Source organism: Perissodus microlepis, chromosome 17 (assembly GCF_051167445.1).
Source record: "Perissodus microlepis isolate ML-2025 ecotype Zambia chromosome 17, ASM5116744v1, whole genome shotgun sequence".
Taxonomy (NCBI): domain Eukaryota; kingdom Metazoa; phylum Chordata; class Actinopteri; order Cichliformes; family Cichlidae; genus Perissodus; species Perissodus microlepis.
Window position 1 is genome coordinate 21,046,330 of NC_140477.1, and position 18,441 is coordinate 21,064,770.

At 39.2% G+C, this 18,441-nt stretch overlaps 1 protein-coding gene across 1 annotated transcript in view; it reads left to right on the forward strand.

Moving 5' to 3' along the window:
- LOC146369554 (thyrotropin-releasing hormone-degrading ectoenzyme-like) overlaps positions 1 to 18,441 on the forward strand; it is a 241,960-nt gene that overhangs the window by 166,900 nt on the left and 56,619 nt on the right. Inside the window, exons 6-8 of the mRNA XM_084909164.1 lie at positions 2,576 to 2,689; positions 16,896 to 17,033; positions 17,675 to 17,740. Of these exons, the coding sequence (XP_084765290.1) occupies positions 2,576 to 2,689; positions 16,896 to 17,033; positions 17,675 to 17,740 (318 nt within the window). The remainder of the gene's footprint in view (positions 1 to 2,575; positions 2,690 to 16,895; positions 17,034 to 17,674; positions 17,741 to 18,441) is intronic.

Genomic DNA, 18,441 nt, shown 5'->3' on the forward strand with positions numbered 1-18,441 from the left:
ATTAGAAAGAACGCAGGTTTAAGCCATTTCTGAGCATGTTTGCTTTTCAGACCCAGAAGCTGCATCTGTTCTGTTGTTAGAATCTATGGAAAGAAGCCATAAAATGGCATTTTAACTGCTCTGCGCACTAGTAGACAATACTAAATGAGATAGAAAGCAGCAAAGACTCACGATTAACAACACAGGCAAGAAAAGAACAAAGATGTAAATCATCGACCAGCAAAAGTCACAAAACGCCTGAGTCAGCATTGCAGTGTGCAGATGTTTTTGTCCTTTCAGCCCCAATGATTAACTTGGTTCCAATCCTGCCCTTCATTATATTTAGTAATTTCTGCTTTGACAATTTTACAAGATGTCTTCAAAAAGAGCTGCAGCATCTCCACCACCTGGGAGCGTTTGATTATCTGCCTCATATGCCGCACTCGACTGAAGTAGGTTTCCTCGCCCCCGCTGCCACATAAAGAGGGCCAGCCTCTGTTTTTTGGTGAAGGCGGATGCTCAATGTTCCTCCTTCACTTCTGAAACAAATAAAAAACCCTGGTCATTAATTTCTGATGCACTGAGCTATCGCTCTGCAGGGTGACAGCATCTGTTGAAAGCTCCAGTAACTAATTGCATGAAAGGCAGTTCTGTTGTTGTTGGTCGGGGTATTAGCTTTTGTGCCCTTTTTGATTTATATGGAAAGACTTATAACACCACACTGCATAATCAAGTCTGACTTGTTTCAGCTGCTTGCAGATTTACCCAAAAACACTGAACACACACACACACACACACACACACAGTCTAGGTACTTCTCTGCTTGACCACACAAACTTTGATCAGTTGAAGGACAATTTACTACAGACATGCTGCCAAACGTACAGTCTCACACTCACTGTGCTGATGTATCAAAACTGCAGTGTGTGCTGTTTCTACAGATGGAACTTTAATCAGGGTTTAAAGGAATTTTGAGGTAAACTTTTTTTCTTTGTGCGTCTGAAGATTTAAAGGGAACGCTCAGACTCAGAAACAAAGCTGGTAGAGACGCCTGTTTGTTCCCCACCGTTTTCATTCAAACTGTGTCGCCAGGAAACAGCTTGGATCCAATAAATTACTCCTGTGGCTGCGCGTTTCGCTATCAGCAAAGTTCACTCTATTTTCTTACGTGCTCTGCCTTTATTAGACTTCACTGCTGGTTTACTCTGACGAGGCTCCGAGGCAGCTTGAGAAAAGGCTAACAGTCCAATCAGGTGGTAGCATGCCAGCTGAATGAGAGCCAAAGCCTCCCCTTCCTTGGTCACACTTTGGAGCAACGTTGTTGGTTGCCCTATGGTGTTGTTGATGAGTGAACCTGCCTCATCACATCAGCTCAGAGCAGGCAAGGAAGCCAAGTCAGTCCTTCAGGAGGGGCAGGACTTGGAAGGCCGTACGCTCCCTGCTCAGAATTTGTCTGGATTTAATTGGATTTTCTTTCCTATGCACAACAAAAACAGTTTTGTATGTTCTAAAGATGGAATATGAAATTTTATTCATTCTACAGGAGTGGTTGAAGAGCTGGTCATAAACTAATCTTAGACATATTGGACTAAAACCACTATGAAAATTCTGTGACTGTGGCGTCAGCATTAGGTTTTTGATTTTTACATAAATATCTTAACAAATATTGGATAGGTTGAAGATTAATTGTCTGTATCTAAATGTATGATACATATCTCTTAGTAACTTTCTGAAACACACAAATTCACACCCACTTCACGGTGTGACTGTGGAACTCAGAGTGGATTATTTGTGGCAATTTTCATGCATACAACTCACTGAAAAACAATCTGTTTTTGCATAATTTCAGCAATTTTGAACTTCACTCTAAAAGTAAAACAACCAGCTTCAAGAGATAAAATGATGGACATTAGTAATAAATTGCTTCATACCACATAAGCAGCAATTTCATGCAAACATGACTAAACTTCCATATTCGAGTAGAGGACATGTGTACATCACGCTGCAGCATCTGGAACTGAAAAATGAAGCTCATGCAAATGCCAAAAATTGTAATTCTCATTTGGGCAGTCGAGGCTGGCTCCGAAAATAAACATGTTTACATCCAGGTACAAAAAACAGCATTGGTCTATTTAACTGCTTTATCCCTTAATCAAAACTCTACAGAGGGTGAATTTTTATTTAACTCACCCTTTTAAATGATATTGACATAAGCATGGCATTAACTACATCTATTTTAATACGTGGCTCTTTATTTTGAGAGGCTCAAATGCCACTGGACAGTTGATTGAAAGCCGTTTCATGGCCAGGCGAGGCCTATTCTCTCAATAGCTTGTGACAAATTAAGCAAAGAAGATCTGTTTCTGTTTCAAAGTAGCGAAGTGAGGGAGGCTCTAATAAACCTAGAGGGTAACTCTCACATTGCTAAGCTTAAGCTTTAAACACAGTGCTCTGAAAGCTAACGAGTGATGCTTCATCCATTATAGTTGTGCACAGTTTATGGTTTGAATATAAGAATGGGTTTCATAAAACAGTTTCATAAGAAATAACTCTTTAAGACATGAAAGCATATGAAATGATTGTCTCTGTCTTTCAGTGGTTCGGTGATCTGGTGACTCCAGTGTGGTGGGAGGATGTTTGGCTAAAAGAAGGTTTTGCTCATTTCTTTGAGTACGTCGGCACTGACTTTCTCTTCCCAAAGTGGAACATGGTGAGTGTAAACCTGACTTTTACTTCATTTACGAACAGGTATTAATGTGCCAGCCACACTATACCTTTGTTAGAAAGTTACAAACAGTAAACATTTGTATTTTTCATTAATTTCATCATGACTACTGAAGTCAGAGAAAACTGCTGTTTAATCTGCAGTAATTTGCCAGTATGGCTCTCGTCTGGTACCTCCTGGCCTTTCCACAGATGGGTGAGCAACATCAAAGACCATCGCAGGGTACGGGACAGATCACGCATAGATCACAACAAGCGTAACATGCAATGGCTAGCAGAGGGAGCAGCCAGTGTAGGCAGGTGAAAACAAGATCATTAACCTGTCCTCAGTTAGATTTGCCTGTTGGATGGGTGCTGGATCAGGATCACAACCACAGGTAAAGCTTAAAAACACAATGATGCTGCTGCTGGTCAGTGGGATAAACTGAAAATTTTTATTAATCAGTCTGATTAAAGGTTGGCCATTTTTTAGGTTATTTAATAGAAATATGAATTTTGCACTCATAAATATACATAATTTTATGTAATTATAGAATCTAACAAATATGTCTTTGAATTAATCCTTAATTAATAACAAACATAGGAATGTGTGCTTGTTTCTGGACGCTGCCTTGTTGCCCTGCCATCTTGAGGGCGAATGTTGCTGTTAACTGTGTTTTATGTATGGTGCTATAGAGCACATATGTACTATGTCAAACGTGGAGCAGAAGAGAACTTGTAGGTGTTCAAGTGCTATCGGGGCAAATTTTAATTCAGCACCCTGCAACAAAGTGTCTTGATGCATGCACAATCATCCAGGTAAGGAAAACCAAGAAAGCTGATTTTGTTCATCAGCACATAACATTTTCAGTGGGAGAAACATGTCGACACTCATCCAAGTGACGTCTTCAGTCTCTTGGACCGTTCAGCAAAGAAATAAAAACTTAAAGTGAACAGACATCAAATAAAAAAGATACTTAATTGAATCAAATAAAATTAACAAAAAAGAATAATAAAAATAAAACAAGTCTTGAAGGTATTGTTAATACAGTAGTGCTGGGGTGGGAGGATCAGTCCAGCATGGATGAGGAATATTTGAATTTGAGCGTAGCAGCTTTCTCATGTTGCATAACATCATTTGTTTTTGTTTTTTACAGTTTGAAATCACTGATAAATAATTTGGTTACATTCACATATTATAAGTATCCAAGTCCAACAATCAGTAGCGGTTTTTGATACGGGTGACACGGGCGGTTGCCCGGGGCAGCATCGTGGTGGGGGCGGCATCACGGGCATCGGCAAAAAAAAAATAAAAAATAAAAAAATTGCTCGTACTCATGCTGCCCCGACATCAGCCAGCACATATTGGGAATGTCATAGGCACCGATAGGTTTTCTATCGCCCATTTGCTGGGAGTAAGGGCGCCCACCGTTTGCGAGGTGCGCCTGCTGCTTGCGGCACAGGGAGGAGAGGGCGGGGCGGCGGGGGACTTTTTTTGCACTGATGTTTTTCCGAAATTCTATACGCGAAAAGTGAGCGCGAGAGCCCTCGGTGCGCCTGCTCGCTGCTGAAGTCAAAGTAAACTTTATTGTCATCTTGGCTGCATGCAGTACACTAGAGAGACTAGAGGACGAGGCTCCAGTTACAGCAGTGCAAGTAAACAAACAATAAATATAAGAAGAGTAAGAAAATAAATATACACTTTAGGACTAGGGGTAAAGGGATCAATAACAATTTATATTTTATATTTTGATGATTTAATGTCTCACACACAACCTGTGGAAAGGGGAGGGAGACCTGCTGCCTCCAAATGGAGCACATTTCATTCATGATGTTTTCATCCATAATGTTGTAAATCCAAGCCCATCATGTATTCATGATTTGAATCCTGGGTTGTGTGAAATCCTAGAAATACACCTTAGACAAAGTGAATCTGTGAACTAAGGTGTAGGTCTGTTAGGTTATGTTGTGGTGATCCTCGGGTTGGGGGATTTGTGTTCATACTGGAGTTCAAAATTAAAAAAAATTAAAATAAAAAAAGTTCAAAGCCATCAGGTGCTCAGTTTAGAAAAAATAGAAAAGAAGAGGAGGAGAAATGAGCAAAAGATACAGGTAAGCAGATGTGTCGTTGGATAATGGCAGGTTATCCTGAAACAATCAAAATCAGAATCAGAATACTTTATTAATCCCTAAGGAAATAATGTGGATTACAGTTGCTCCAAGAAGAAATGGTAAAAATACTAACAGTAACAGACTAAACTCCAAACAATACATTATGTTACAGAGTTTAATATTAATTAGTCATTGTCAGTTGTTGATTTGTCCTGTTCTCATTGTATGTGGGTTAGGGTTAGGGTTGAATTATGATGGCTGTTTGGTAGCCGTTTGCATACAATGCATACTCTCTCTCTCTTCATGTGTGTGTGTGTGTTTCTCTGGTGAATTTCGACAACAGTTTTATGTTAATGTACAATCCTTAATATGTTTTGTGTGTGTGTGTGTGTGTGTGGGATGGAGGGGTGGGGGTCAGGGGGAGTGTTCGCCCGGGGCGCCAAACAGGCTAGGACCGCCACTGCCAACAATATTAGATCTGTTTCAAACACCGTTTCACAAACAGCAGCAGCGGAAAACCTACAGCAGAACAATTCAGCATATCCTCAACAAGTCACTTCAGTACCGCTGCTTACGAAAGTTACAAGCAACATGTTGAAAACCCCCCAAACATTTCACAAATTGTTCCCAGTTTTCCAAAATTGCAATAGAAATACAGTTCAGAATAGGAATGGTTTTAAAAAATAGATTTTCCGGTTCAAATCGATTTTAGTTTGAATAACACAATATTGATTCATTAAATCTACATCTAAATTAATTTAAATATAAATGTATTTTGCCAGAAATGCCAGAATCTCAGGTTAAAGCTCACAAAAGTATTTCAACAACCACCAAAGAGTTAAAATACCAAACGATTAAAAAGCAGGTAAACGGATTCTGCGCAAAGATGTACACACAAAGTGCGACCCGACGGCACGTACATGGACACGCCATTAGTGCTGAAAGCCGATATCTCACAGATTCTGAAGCTGCAGGTTTTGTCATTCTCCAATCAAAATTTCCTGAACCATCAGCAAAAGAAGATCAAAACTATGCTTCACATTTCATAAACATTGTCATGAATTCCCTCTTACTTTGGCTGTTTTGCTTCCACTACGATAAAATCACACTCCTTGCACAGCTCTTTCTCTCTCTCAGTGCACTCAGAGACCAGTTTACCGTCAGAAATCTCTGTTTTCTACATTACTCGCTTGCTTATTACGCACCAGCTTACCGTTGTGTACAGCACAGTCGGTCGCTGTTTTTTTTTTCATTTTCAAAAATGACCTCCAACAAGAAAGCCTAACTTCTGCTGTTCAATACGGAAAAAATCTAAACTTTTACAAATTCTGCCAAATTGCAAAATGCTTAGCTGTTTGTCTAATAAAACCTCTGTAACATTACTCTGCTTCACTTCAGCAGCATCAGGTAATGTTTGTCAACCATGTTTATTCATGGTTTTCTTCCATTTTTGATCTACTGCAGAATATTTTTAAGGCAGTGATCTGCTATAAAAAGCCAGGCCAGGAAAATCTCCTTCATGATTTTCTGTGTTTTATCCTCAGTGACTTTAACACAAAGGCATCTGCTGCGATGCTTACACCTCTAAAGTCTCACAAGTGTCAGCGTTGTTTTTTATACATAGATATAAAAATATGGATATGTACTGATAAATGATCACAGTTCTAATATTTCTGACTGTCTGAGTCAAAATTGAATTGAACCAAATCTATTGGAGACCTCGTGAATCGGAATTGAATCAGTTATAACAGTGACCCTCGTTAACAGTTCATATAGCATGATAAAGTGAGACTCTACCTTTTGTTGACCCGACAAAGATCAAATTTTGGATTTCAGGGCTGAGGAATGAACTCCTGATGTTATCTCAAATAAAAGACCAGTAAATGCACCTAAATTGTATTTAAGTTATTTATTACAAAGGGCATTTTCAAGGAAATATTCTCATGATATGGCTTGTTTCACAGTAAACTGTGCAAACAGCCACTCAATAAGACTGATTATATTATATCACTTTCTTCAGCCTAAGATCTTTGATTTTGAACTGCAACATTACAGAGCTGTCTAACATGTTTTCACCTCGTAGCATCACGTGGTACCCTTTGTTACACTGAGTATCTTTTGTCACTGCTGTCTGATGTACCAGCTTTGGCACTACATTTGCGTTTTTCACCTACATTTACCTGCTGGTTGGGTTTAGGAACTAAAAGTATTAAATTGTAAAGTGTAAATGCAGGACCCCACCGCAGAAACCCTGCTGGTTAGAAAACGACAAGTTGAAAGTGACAACAGAGTCTCACTAATGGGATAACCCGGTGCATCACAGCCCACCAGTAAATAAAACAACACTGAGAAACACCAACAGCTTTGACAAAGCCCAATTTTTGTTATGCTCTGCTGACCTGTCTGAAATATTTTGTTTGTTGTTTTTGTGAAACTGAAACCAGATTTTAACCAGTTTTGCATTTTCAGACTCATGTTAAACTTTGGGAACAGCATGTGAATCATCCACACTCAGAAGTTCACTTTCAGACTTTCTTAAGAGCTTAACCACTAGGTGTGTCTTCACAAAATGTCACTCTGGAGTGAAAATGAAGTCGCTAAAGACTTGGTGGTAGCAGCGCAGGTTCACTCACTTTTTGACAAACAGGAAATAAAGCTCTCTGCTGAGCATGTAGAAGTGCTTTCAGGTATTCTGAGGCTCTGTCTGCTCACTCATGAAATTTAATTTTTCTCCCCTCTTGTGGTTTTATGAGTCAGGATTTCAGCTCAAGACCTCAGCCGGTCAGATATGAATTAGATTTTTTTCAGAGTATAGCACAAAAAAAACAATCTCCAGACACCAAATAGAACATGGGTAGAAGGCAGAAAATTTGATCTAAAGACAGAAAAAACATCTCTCAGGGAGGCAAACAGGCTGGATATGAAATCAGACCTCAGACCTGGTTTATCTTTCCGTTCAGAGGCTGATCAGCCAGTGGACTCATTTTAACTGGTGCTGGTTGTTCTTTGGCAGAAAATAATTCTCAGTGGAAAGTGTTGACACAGAGGTCTGAGGATTATCCACAGTAACTGGGACAGTTTTTGTGGACACTTTTAGCATCCCAAACAAAATACTGATCTAGTCTATTGTACTGGAGCGGTGACACAATAGCACTCAAACTGTGTTAGATAACGATACAGGATACATCTTCTCTCTAATAATTTGGTTGAAGTTACTATTTTTGAAACATTTCATAAAATCAACTGTCATAACTACTGGATTTAAATAGAGATTTTTCAGGTTATGGCCCATTTGCTTTGTACACAGAGTTCAGTGACAGCTGCAGCACATTAATGATGAATGCAGTATCCCAGTAGAATCATTAATACAAAGGATGAAAGGCAACAACATGCCTGTAAACCAAAAACTTAACTGGGTCAATCTGGTGCAAAATCCAAGAACAGTCAGTGTGGAAGTGCAGTTCCTCAAAAGGCCACTTGGAGATGGCCCCCAAAAATGAGTGAATCCCGTAAGCACCCATTTAAAAACTGACCCCAAGATTTGCAGAGAAAATAAAGAGTCTGCTACAAAAACAAGTTAAAATAAAATTATATGATAATAAAACAAGACTGTGTTTGCATCTAACATATAGTGGAAGAGATGAAGACAGCAACTTAGTAAAGAAATATTTGATTTTAAAGTACATTAAAACTGTACTGCAGTACTACTCAAGAAAGTATTCAATATTACTTGTTACTTTTTTTAAGTAATGCAATATGTAACCTAAATGTAATTTCTTACACTACTTGTTAAATTACTGTGCATTACAGTGAAATACACTGTCAGATAATTACCAGTAAACAGTATGAACCTAAGGCGACAGTTCCACATGTTGACTCAAATCCCTTTGCTAATGTAGACACACACACATTAACACATTTTAGTGTTTGGTTCTTGCAGATAACTGAAGGGCTTTTGTAACACAATGTAACTTTTAATTAACTTTAATGTAATTATTCAATTTAGTAGAGTAATGTATTACACTACTGTGTTACTGAAAAATATAATGCTATTACTAAATGTGTTACTTTGGAATGCACTACACCCAAAAGCACAGTTGGAGGAAGGCTCGATGAGTTCTCGGTCATGTATGGAGGTTATTTTGTGCTTTGGTTTTCTTGGGCCAAAAAAATGTTTGAACATCATTGCACTCGGTAATGTTCCACCGCTGCTGTCCAGTTTCCATCCAGCGGTGTTGGCTATTTTTAGGTCAACAGCACTCTAGTCAAGTGGCACTGGTGCGAGGCCTGTGCCAGCACACATCCCCATCCAAATCATAAACCCATTGTACGGGATTTTTGAAGTTTCTAGTTTGAAGTTACCAGAACACAACACCCATTTCTTTATCTTCTAAACTGTTCTCATTTCCTGTCTGTGCCTCTAGAAAGTGCAACTGCACAGTTGGACACATTTCACAGAATGAGAGATGTGGTTGGATGGTAACAAACTGGAAACTGGAAATTCAATATTTCCACAACCATCAGTGCTTCCCACTGAGCTCCCAGTTTGACTTCAGGAGAATCTTTGAAGCAAAGAATTGTATCAGCAGATCAGCTGTTAGCTGTTCTATTTTTAACAGCCTACCTTGTTTCTCTTCTCTCGGTAAAATCTTTACATAACTTGGAATACAATTGGATATACAGCATGGGTATAAGCACAGAGTTAAAAGCGGCTGTTGAGGAGGAGGAAGTCCTGACTGGGAGTTCTTCTCCTGAACTCTTCCACCTCCCTCCACTCACATCAATCGATACGTCCTTCCTTCTTTCTCTAAAACTGTTTCCTTGAAATTTGCCAGATATTCAGCTGTGAGTCTCCTCAGGAGGTAAAATCCTTTTTTCTTTTATTCTGCTCAGGTTCGCAAACAAATTGACTCAGAGGATGATTCAACTCAAAACAATATAAAATTAGAAATGAAACCTTCCTCAAATTTGCTCAAAGCCTCGCAGGGTACCCCTCCTCACCACCACCCCCACCTTCCTCCCCGAAGGACAAACTCAAGAAAGTTCTCCGAGAAGCAGTGAACGCCGCAGAACTTTAAATTACAGCACATGCACGCTTCCTGCTTTGTTTCTGCCCAAGTATGTTGTGATTTTCTTCCAACAGAGAATGTGCTACACTAAAACACCTTATCTTCTGCACGCACACACAGTCTGTTTCTGAGCGACATGGCATTTTTAAATCCCTGTTACTGCCGTTCTGCATGGCTGGACGCTTTAATAGAAACAAAGTGTTTCTCCAATAACAAGCACAACAATGATAAAGTGAACCGGTGCTGATAAAATAATTTATTTCTAATGCAGGTTTTTATTTAAAAAAGGCCATTTCCATCAGCTGTGAGTCACAGTGCTGCAGGGCCAGGAGCAAAACACAGGAGAAGGCAAACAAATATAAATATAATGAGGGCAGGAATAGACTGTTTCTGTGTTAGTCAATCAATCACGTACCCAATCAACTGGCACTATGACCACAATATGAAGGAGAGGTTATATATTCGATCTGGCCTGGGCTTGCATAGGAAAATGAACACTAAGTGGTCAAAAATCGTGACACCTGGGTGTCAAGGATTGGCTGTGTGGCAGCCAGGGAGTGGACCCAAATGAAGAAGTTAGGAGACAGGAAGTGGATTTAAAAACTGCCTTAATACTGATAAGCCGCAAGGATACGACAAAGCAGGTAATTAAAATTACAACACAGGAAAACAGAAATATACAGCTACAGTATGAGGGGCAATGTGGCAAAAATCAGATCAGGTTAATAATGATGATAGAAAGACAACAGCACACCCGGCACACTGAACAGTGTTCAGCTGCTTTGTTAAACAAAGCTAGATAGAGCTGACTGTGGTGTCAGTCAGTGGGTCTTTTCAATGTGTAACGCATGTGGAAATAATAAAAAATAAATAATTAAAAGCAGTCCACTCACCTAAACATGGTCAACGAAGCTAAACAGAAATCTTCAAAATGTGGATTTTATGAAACAGTGGGTGACACTGATGGTGACTACAGAGATTAAAATAATAATAATAAAGTAAACAGGACAAAAAAATCTCAGATGCAAAATGCCTTAATGGGAAGTTATCCAGGTGGTCAGATCTCAGAACCGTTTCAGTCCAACCGGCAGGAGACAGAGAAATATCTGAATGGTTTATGGTGTGGGAACAACTCGAGGATCTGGGACACATTGGTACGGAGACATACAATAGGAAGTTGAAATGTTTGAGAAAGACAGAAAAAGTGTTGTAAATGAAGCAAAAAAGAACCTTTGGCGGAGCTTTGTGTGCCAGCTTGTAACCTTGTTGTGTTTGATTCCGGTCCAGCGTGATCAAAGCTTCTCTCCTAATCACAAGTGCTTAAAAGTTAATGTGTCCTCCCCAGGGATCTGCCAACTAATTATTTTTAAAGCAGAATTAAACTTGGTTTATACAAGTGTAACGATAGCCTGCTTCTCCAGTACTTTAATGAAAAGCCAAATGAACGAAATCAGACATTTTCTAATAACTCTGGCGCCAAAATACCAATACAGCCCGTTAATCTCAGCTAAACACAGCAGTAATGAAGGCACAGCAGGAAAAACTAATCATAATTTTATCCCAGCATGAACCAGAACAGTTCTTATCTGAAAAATGTAATGGCGCTTTCTAAATATTTTACTTGTTCTACTTTTTTAATGAAAAGTCCTAATTTGCTGATAAACATAAGACATTGTCTTCTCCTCAAGTCAAGACATTTGGGAGAACTCAAATAAAATGTGCCTTTTTTTCTACTCTATTAAAAAAAAGGGAAAGCTGCTTTGAAAAAATTAATAATGTTCATTTCTAACTTCTACACAAAGTCCATTCTCATTTATGTCCTTGGAGGTCACACATATTAAACTTCTTTAAGACTTATTGGCATACTATTTGCTATCCCTATAGCTGAAAAAACTGCTGTGGCGATATTTTGTTTTCTCTCTAACGTGCAATTAAAGATTTCCCCCCCGCGTCAACCTGCAATTCCTCCAATGGCCACTTGAGACAATCTCCAAAAATGAGCCCATGCTTGCCTTCTGGAGTGTTCTTAATGGAATTATCTGACCAATGATGTGTCCTGCTGTGTGGTGCGAACTATCCAAGTGTGTGTTTTTTGAGTCTGTTACTCAGCAAACAGGTTTGCAAGAACTTTATGAAAGCAATTTGGTAACAATGCCCGTACAATGTCAGCGAGCCAGTATCTCTTCTATGCACCTCCAACAATCCAAGAGCGCAATAACCACAACACCTAAGTCAGGGTTTCACAGATGGATCGCGGTGTCTCATCCATCTGTTTGTGTATGTTCTGTGGTTGTAATTGTAGTAGGTGAACACATGTAGTGTAACACCCACACAGCAAAATCTCCAGTGTTAAATTAACACTAGAGAGTGTCTATATGGGTCCACACCTCTGAGTGTTAAATACAACACTGTTGAGTGTTAAGTTAACACTTTTGACAGTGTTATATGTTTAAAAGTAACCTAGTCAGTTTTGAAGATTAACAATGGCTAACACTGAGCAGTGCTGATTTTCTAACACTGGAAAATAACTCAAAACGTTAGAAATATTCCAGTGTTAGAAAATCAGCACTGCTCAGTGTTAGCCATTGTTAATCTTCAAAACTGACTAGGTTACTTTTAAACATATAACACTGTCAAAAGTGTTAACTTAACACTCAACAGTGTTGTATTTAACACTCAGAGGTGTGGACCCATATAGACACTCTCTAGTGTTAATTTAACACTGGAGATTTTGCTGTGCAGGAAAAGATTTTATGTGATCCTTCTGAGACTTTGTCTTTACAAGGGGACACTACATTTTGGCTTTTCTGCACTTTAAACGGGAGGTAAACAATAGTCACTTTATTGTGTCGTATGATGACATATGTTTTTATACTTTCTGTTTTTATATGATATTTATTTTTATCCCAAATATCTGCATGAGGTTGGGCCTCAGGAGATTAAAAACAGGTGATGGGTCACTGGTGACATGGTAGATGATGAGAGGTTAAGCAGTTAAAATGATCTCTTACAGCACTGGTACTCATAGCATAAACACATTTCTTTGCCTTTTTTTATCGCTGACAGCAGAACATCTGTTTATCTGCTCTGCATACAGAGAGCAGGTCAGAGGTGAACGCTGACTTCATGTTGAAGAGAACAGAGAAATATCAATATTCAGCCTCTTCGCTCATCTTCCATGGACATATTTAAAGGAGGAGAAAAGACTGCGTTTGCATTCACTTTAATAGCACATGTTTGCTTACAGCACTGAACCAGCTGGGAAATCAACAAGGTACTAAATGATTAAAGCTCGGGGCAGGTTGTTTGCCACATTAAGCGTATTTGTAGTTATTTCTCAATATGATGTTTATGAGGATGTCCAAAGACATGCAGATAGTAGTGTTGGGTTAACCGGTGATTCTAAATTGACTGTAGGTGTGAATGTTAGTGTGAATAGTGGTTTGTCTCTCTGTGTTAGACCTGCAACAGACCGGTGACCTGCCCGGGTTGTACCCTACCTCTCGCGCTATGGTAGCTGGGATATGCTCCAGCACCCCCACGGTTTGAATTGAATTATCTGGATGGATGGAGTTTAGGACTCTACTGACTTGCACACATCTCTTGCATAACGTCTCACCAAAGTAATACACAAAGCTTCAGCACTCTATGCTCGAGGCAGGATGGACAGATGAACAGTCTTATAACTGAAGCAGTCCTGGTTCTCAGCCATGAATGAATCTGATGTGAGACAGCATTAGACTTTCTGAAAAGTGAAACTTCGAACTGAATAATTGTTTGTTTAAATTCCACCTTCCGCCTACACAGTCCCCAGAAGAAAAAGTCACTATGATCTCAATATCTCTCACTCCAAACATGTTTAATATCACAGTTCTGCTTTTGTTGTCGCTGTTTTGATGGAAATGAATGTGGTTGGCAGCTTCTTGGTAACATAATTACACACAGCACAAATTTTGTGTGACTGAATTATCATGTTGGCTGACATGTTTCTCATGTATGTGCTTCTTTATGTTCTGTGGCCATAATTAGATTGGATGTGACATTCAGAGATATTTCCTTTGGGCTATTTTACTGAATATGAGAAACATGAAATATTCCAAACAACATCCAGCATGTTTCTAGTGAAATGGTACTCAGACGAGGTAAATTATTGTTTTGAATGTTATCAAGCACAGTTTATGAGTTCATGACATCTGCGTGATATGTACATTAATTGTCCATTAACCACTGGAAGCCCTCAGGGACGTGTCTTCTGTAGCCTCACTCCCCTAATGATTTTTTCCACTGTGTGTTGTTTGATGTCTGTCTTTGATTGAGGGAACCTGCCGGCAGATGGTGGAATTGTACACACACTCTCTCACACATCCATGTCATTAGTAATCATTTTCTCATCCTCATCTTTTTAACTGCCAGATGAAGGTGTGTTGAAGGGGGGTCCTATTTCACTGCAGGGCAACCTGCACGTGGCGAATAAAGCCTTGATTGATTGATTGATTGATTGATTGGCTTCATTGGTTACCACATGAGGCAGGTGTACCAGGCTTTGTTTGAACCACATGACATATAAACATATTGTATTAAAACCAAAGCATATACTTGAACATAGATGGCCGATCTTGTGTGCATCATCAGTATCAGTAAAAAACTAACATCCAAGGTTCTTCATTATAATGTTATTTGAGCAGACCTCACAGTCAATCAAAACCAAAATGGTTTTGTGGCCTTGGGGTGATGAAATCAGAATGAAAGTGCCACACAGAGTGCTGTCTACTACCCAAACGTGACATGCTAAAATGACACCAAAATGAAGAGGAGGCTAGAGTGAGGAGGGAGGAAGAAAAACAGGTGGTGAGGAGGAGTGACAGCCTGGAAGTGAAGGAAGACGGAGCGATGAGACAAGCAGACGTTTCAAAAATTCAGCAGCTGCTCCTGAACGCCGTCCTATCCCTCCATCTGTGTGTGCGTGTTTGTGTTTACCCTGACTGTTGGCCTATTAGCCGTCCCTCCACATGTGGGTCCATCTGGTTCATAATGAACATATGGACCAGATGGACCCCCTATTTCACTCTCTCCAGGTGATTTAAAGTGTCTGTTAATTAGAGCTGATGTCTCATTTAGTCTTATTTTTCCCCCTTTCTCATAGCCACAGTTAGTTTCATCCAAATGTGCCATTTAACTAATTGACTAATTGTATAATTCATGGTGGAGTCTCTGAACTGTCTGTTTACCTCTGTGTGTGCCTTTTTGCTGACTCTGAGATGAGAGCAATAGTCTGTCTTTTACCAGGAGTTTGCTAAATACTTCGAGGAGGAATCCTGTTTCAAACAAAAGCAGGAAAAAAATTAAAATTAGTCAGATCTGCAACTCTTCTGGCTACCCATCAACAATCATTTAAAAAAGAAAAAAAAACAGCTGTTTGTCTGAAGCCACTCATACCCACTGAGATTCAAACTGCCATCACTTTTTCTCGCCAGATATCAGACAGTTCATTGCTGCAGATGAAAAACAAATTTATAAATAATCTGGATCCCAAAGTTAGACTCCCCTGACTTTTCAGTTTCTGTGTCGAGATATTGAAACTTAAAACTGCTTAACAAGATGAAAATGTGACAAATGTAAATCAACATCAACGGTCACTCACCGAGAAATAGCCTGATCCCAGCAGATGCTGTAAAATCCAGGTCTATGTTGATTCTTTTGTTCATTAAAACTTTTGTTTAACAAGATGCAGGATCATTAAAACTACATCTACTTAATGCCCACTGCTTTAATCCGTGAATTACACCTAACCTCATGGACCAAGAATTAGCCAGATCCTCCAGATACTGTTAATTTAAAAGGAAAAAAAAGTTACGTTTAGTCTATTCATTAACATCTGAAACTTAATAAGCCAACAATTCTATTGCTTAACAAGGAAGAGGTTCATTAAAACCAAATCTCCATAGTAAACACTGTAATCCATGAATTAGACAGTGCCACACTTCTCTGGATTTAGCCAGATCCCAGGGGTAATTTAGACAGAGCTCATTAAATCTCCACATGCTTGCAGATGTCTATTAAAACCTCGAAACCAGAGAAGCCGATGAGGAGAGGAAACAAGAAGAGGAGTAATGGGAGGGAATGAAGACAGCAAAGAAAGGAGAGAAGATGAGACATGGGATTGAGGAGAGATCAAAAGAGAGAACAGAAAACATCGAAAGATACACAGTGGACACAATTAGAAAATAATCACGAGGACGTAAGCAGAGAAGATGGGAGAGAAACTGCAAAAGCTGGATATGGCGAAGGTCCTGAGGAAAGAAGCAGAGAAACAAGATCAGGAAAGGAACAACAAAGATCCCAGAAAGCACCGTCTAACTACAGCTAAACATTTGTTCTACATATAAATGTTTAACTAGAATCTGTCAAAAGCTGAGCTGGAACGACACCATAAAAGTCGAAAAAGACAAAGAGACTCCCATACTGTGCGAGGGCAAAGCATCCAGTCCTTTTACTAGGAAACATGTTTTAGTGAGATTCACTGGATTTCTGGATCTTGGTTCAGCTTTGAAATAAAACGAATAACAGCCAAGTCAATTTTCTAGTTATCATAGCCGCTTTTTCTTTTCTTTGACCTTTTGCATGTATTTTTATGACATAAGGCTTAATATGCACACAATACTGTGCTACATTAATAATACATTAAAGTGTTCTATGTGCATGCAATCCTATTATATCATGTTGCCTGGTGAAGACTGGAATATGGTTGCTCAAGGCCAGTTAAGATGTTTTGATCATTTTCAATGAGAGGTTCCTGCAGTTTGATTTGGGTCTTTGTTGACTATCAGACCACTAATATAGTCCTCTACTAGTAATATCATTTCTTTGTTTTCTGTCACTCTGCTGTCAAAGTTTAAGAGATTTTAGAGTTTAAGAGGTTTTTCAGTGGTGCCATCCACTGAATCAGCCTTAAATACTGCATTATCACAATCATCATTCTCATAATCAAAGTGAAATATAGTACCTGAAAAAGTCCAAATTTTGTGTTTTCAGGAGAAGCAGCGCTTCTTGACTGATGTCCTTCATGAGGTGATGCTGCTGGATGGCCTGAGTTCCTCCCATCCAATCTCCCAGGAAGTGGAGCAAGCGACAGACATTGACCGCGTCTTTGACTGGATTGCCTACAAAAAAGTAAGAAGCCACTTTCAACAGAAGTAAGACTGTTGCACTATAAATGTACCTGTGTGATCATGCTCGCCAGTGAATGTTTGAATACCTCTTCAATGTGTTCTTTTTTATTATCATTATTATTATTATTATTATTATTATTATTATTAGTATTAGTATTATTAATATAAATAATAATATTTTAACAATAAAACTTCAATATGTTCTTGTATTCCAAGCAGACTTGGATTAACTTATAAAGGGAGATCTTCAGCTGCCCTTTGGTTTAGTTTTGTCTTTTAAACATGATCAATAAAGTTGGCTTTTTTCAAACCATACATTTGCTTCTAGCCAAACCACAAACACTAAACTGAAAATTCAAAACTGCTATTCACACATTGTCTACATACTTTGACAAATTGGGGTTATATACTTTAAAACAGAAGAGAGCGGCTGGTAGGGCAGCTTTCCACCCCTATTCCTTTGAAGATCAACGCTGTCTGAACAGTTTAACATGTGGATCTGAGCCAGTCTCTAATTTCAAAGTTCACCAAAGTTGACTCTTATCTACTTTTCCTCCAGTGATCACAGCAACTTCAATGATGATGATGGATGATGATGTTTTTAACCGTGTCTGAAAGTGTGTTTTTCTTTGCTCTCCGTAGGGGGCGGCACTGATCCGGATGCTTGCTAACGTGATGGGGCAGCCGTTGTTCCAGAAAGGACTCAATGTAAGTTCCCTTTGCTTTGCGAGTCCAGCTGTGTATACAGAGGCTTTTAAATCAGAGGGAACAGCTGGGTTACTGGGCTTTGAATTGATTTATCACCAACACAACATGGAAGGATTCATAGAAACAGTGTGTGTGAGTGCGTGTGCGTGTGCATGCGTGTGTGTGTGTAGCCATATTTTAGCTAAATCCTAACTGTCATGCTGTGCATATAGATGAACAGGGAATAAGTACCTTTGGCTTGCGGGGCATTCCGAGAGGAAGATTTGCCACGTTTTCCTGTCGATATTGTGATCAGTTTTAAGTGACCTGAATTTAAGCTAGATGCAGCCAGAGCAACAAAATGCAGATATTTAATACACGTTTAAAAGGCGCTGAATTTGTAATACTCAAAGCATAGATTTACTGATAGTGCAGAACAGGAGGTAGGACTTTAGAAATACTTATTATGCATTCCTACTGTTATGGTCTATCATGGTATACCTTGGATAAGTCATCAGTCTGTCACGTGGTTGCAATCAGATGCAGGCAATGATGAGTAAATCCTGATTATAAAAAAGTACCCTGCATTCCCTGGATTGTTTTTAGTTCTCTCAAAGTTAAATTGGGGACAGGTTTAAAAAAACTGTCTAGAACACTGGGGAGGAAGAAGTTATTTGGGGACATAGGAGTTATTTTTTGTAGAACTCACAATTTTAATAGAT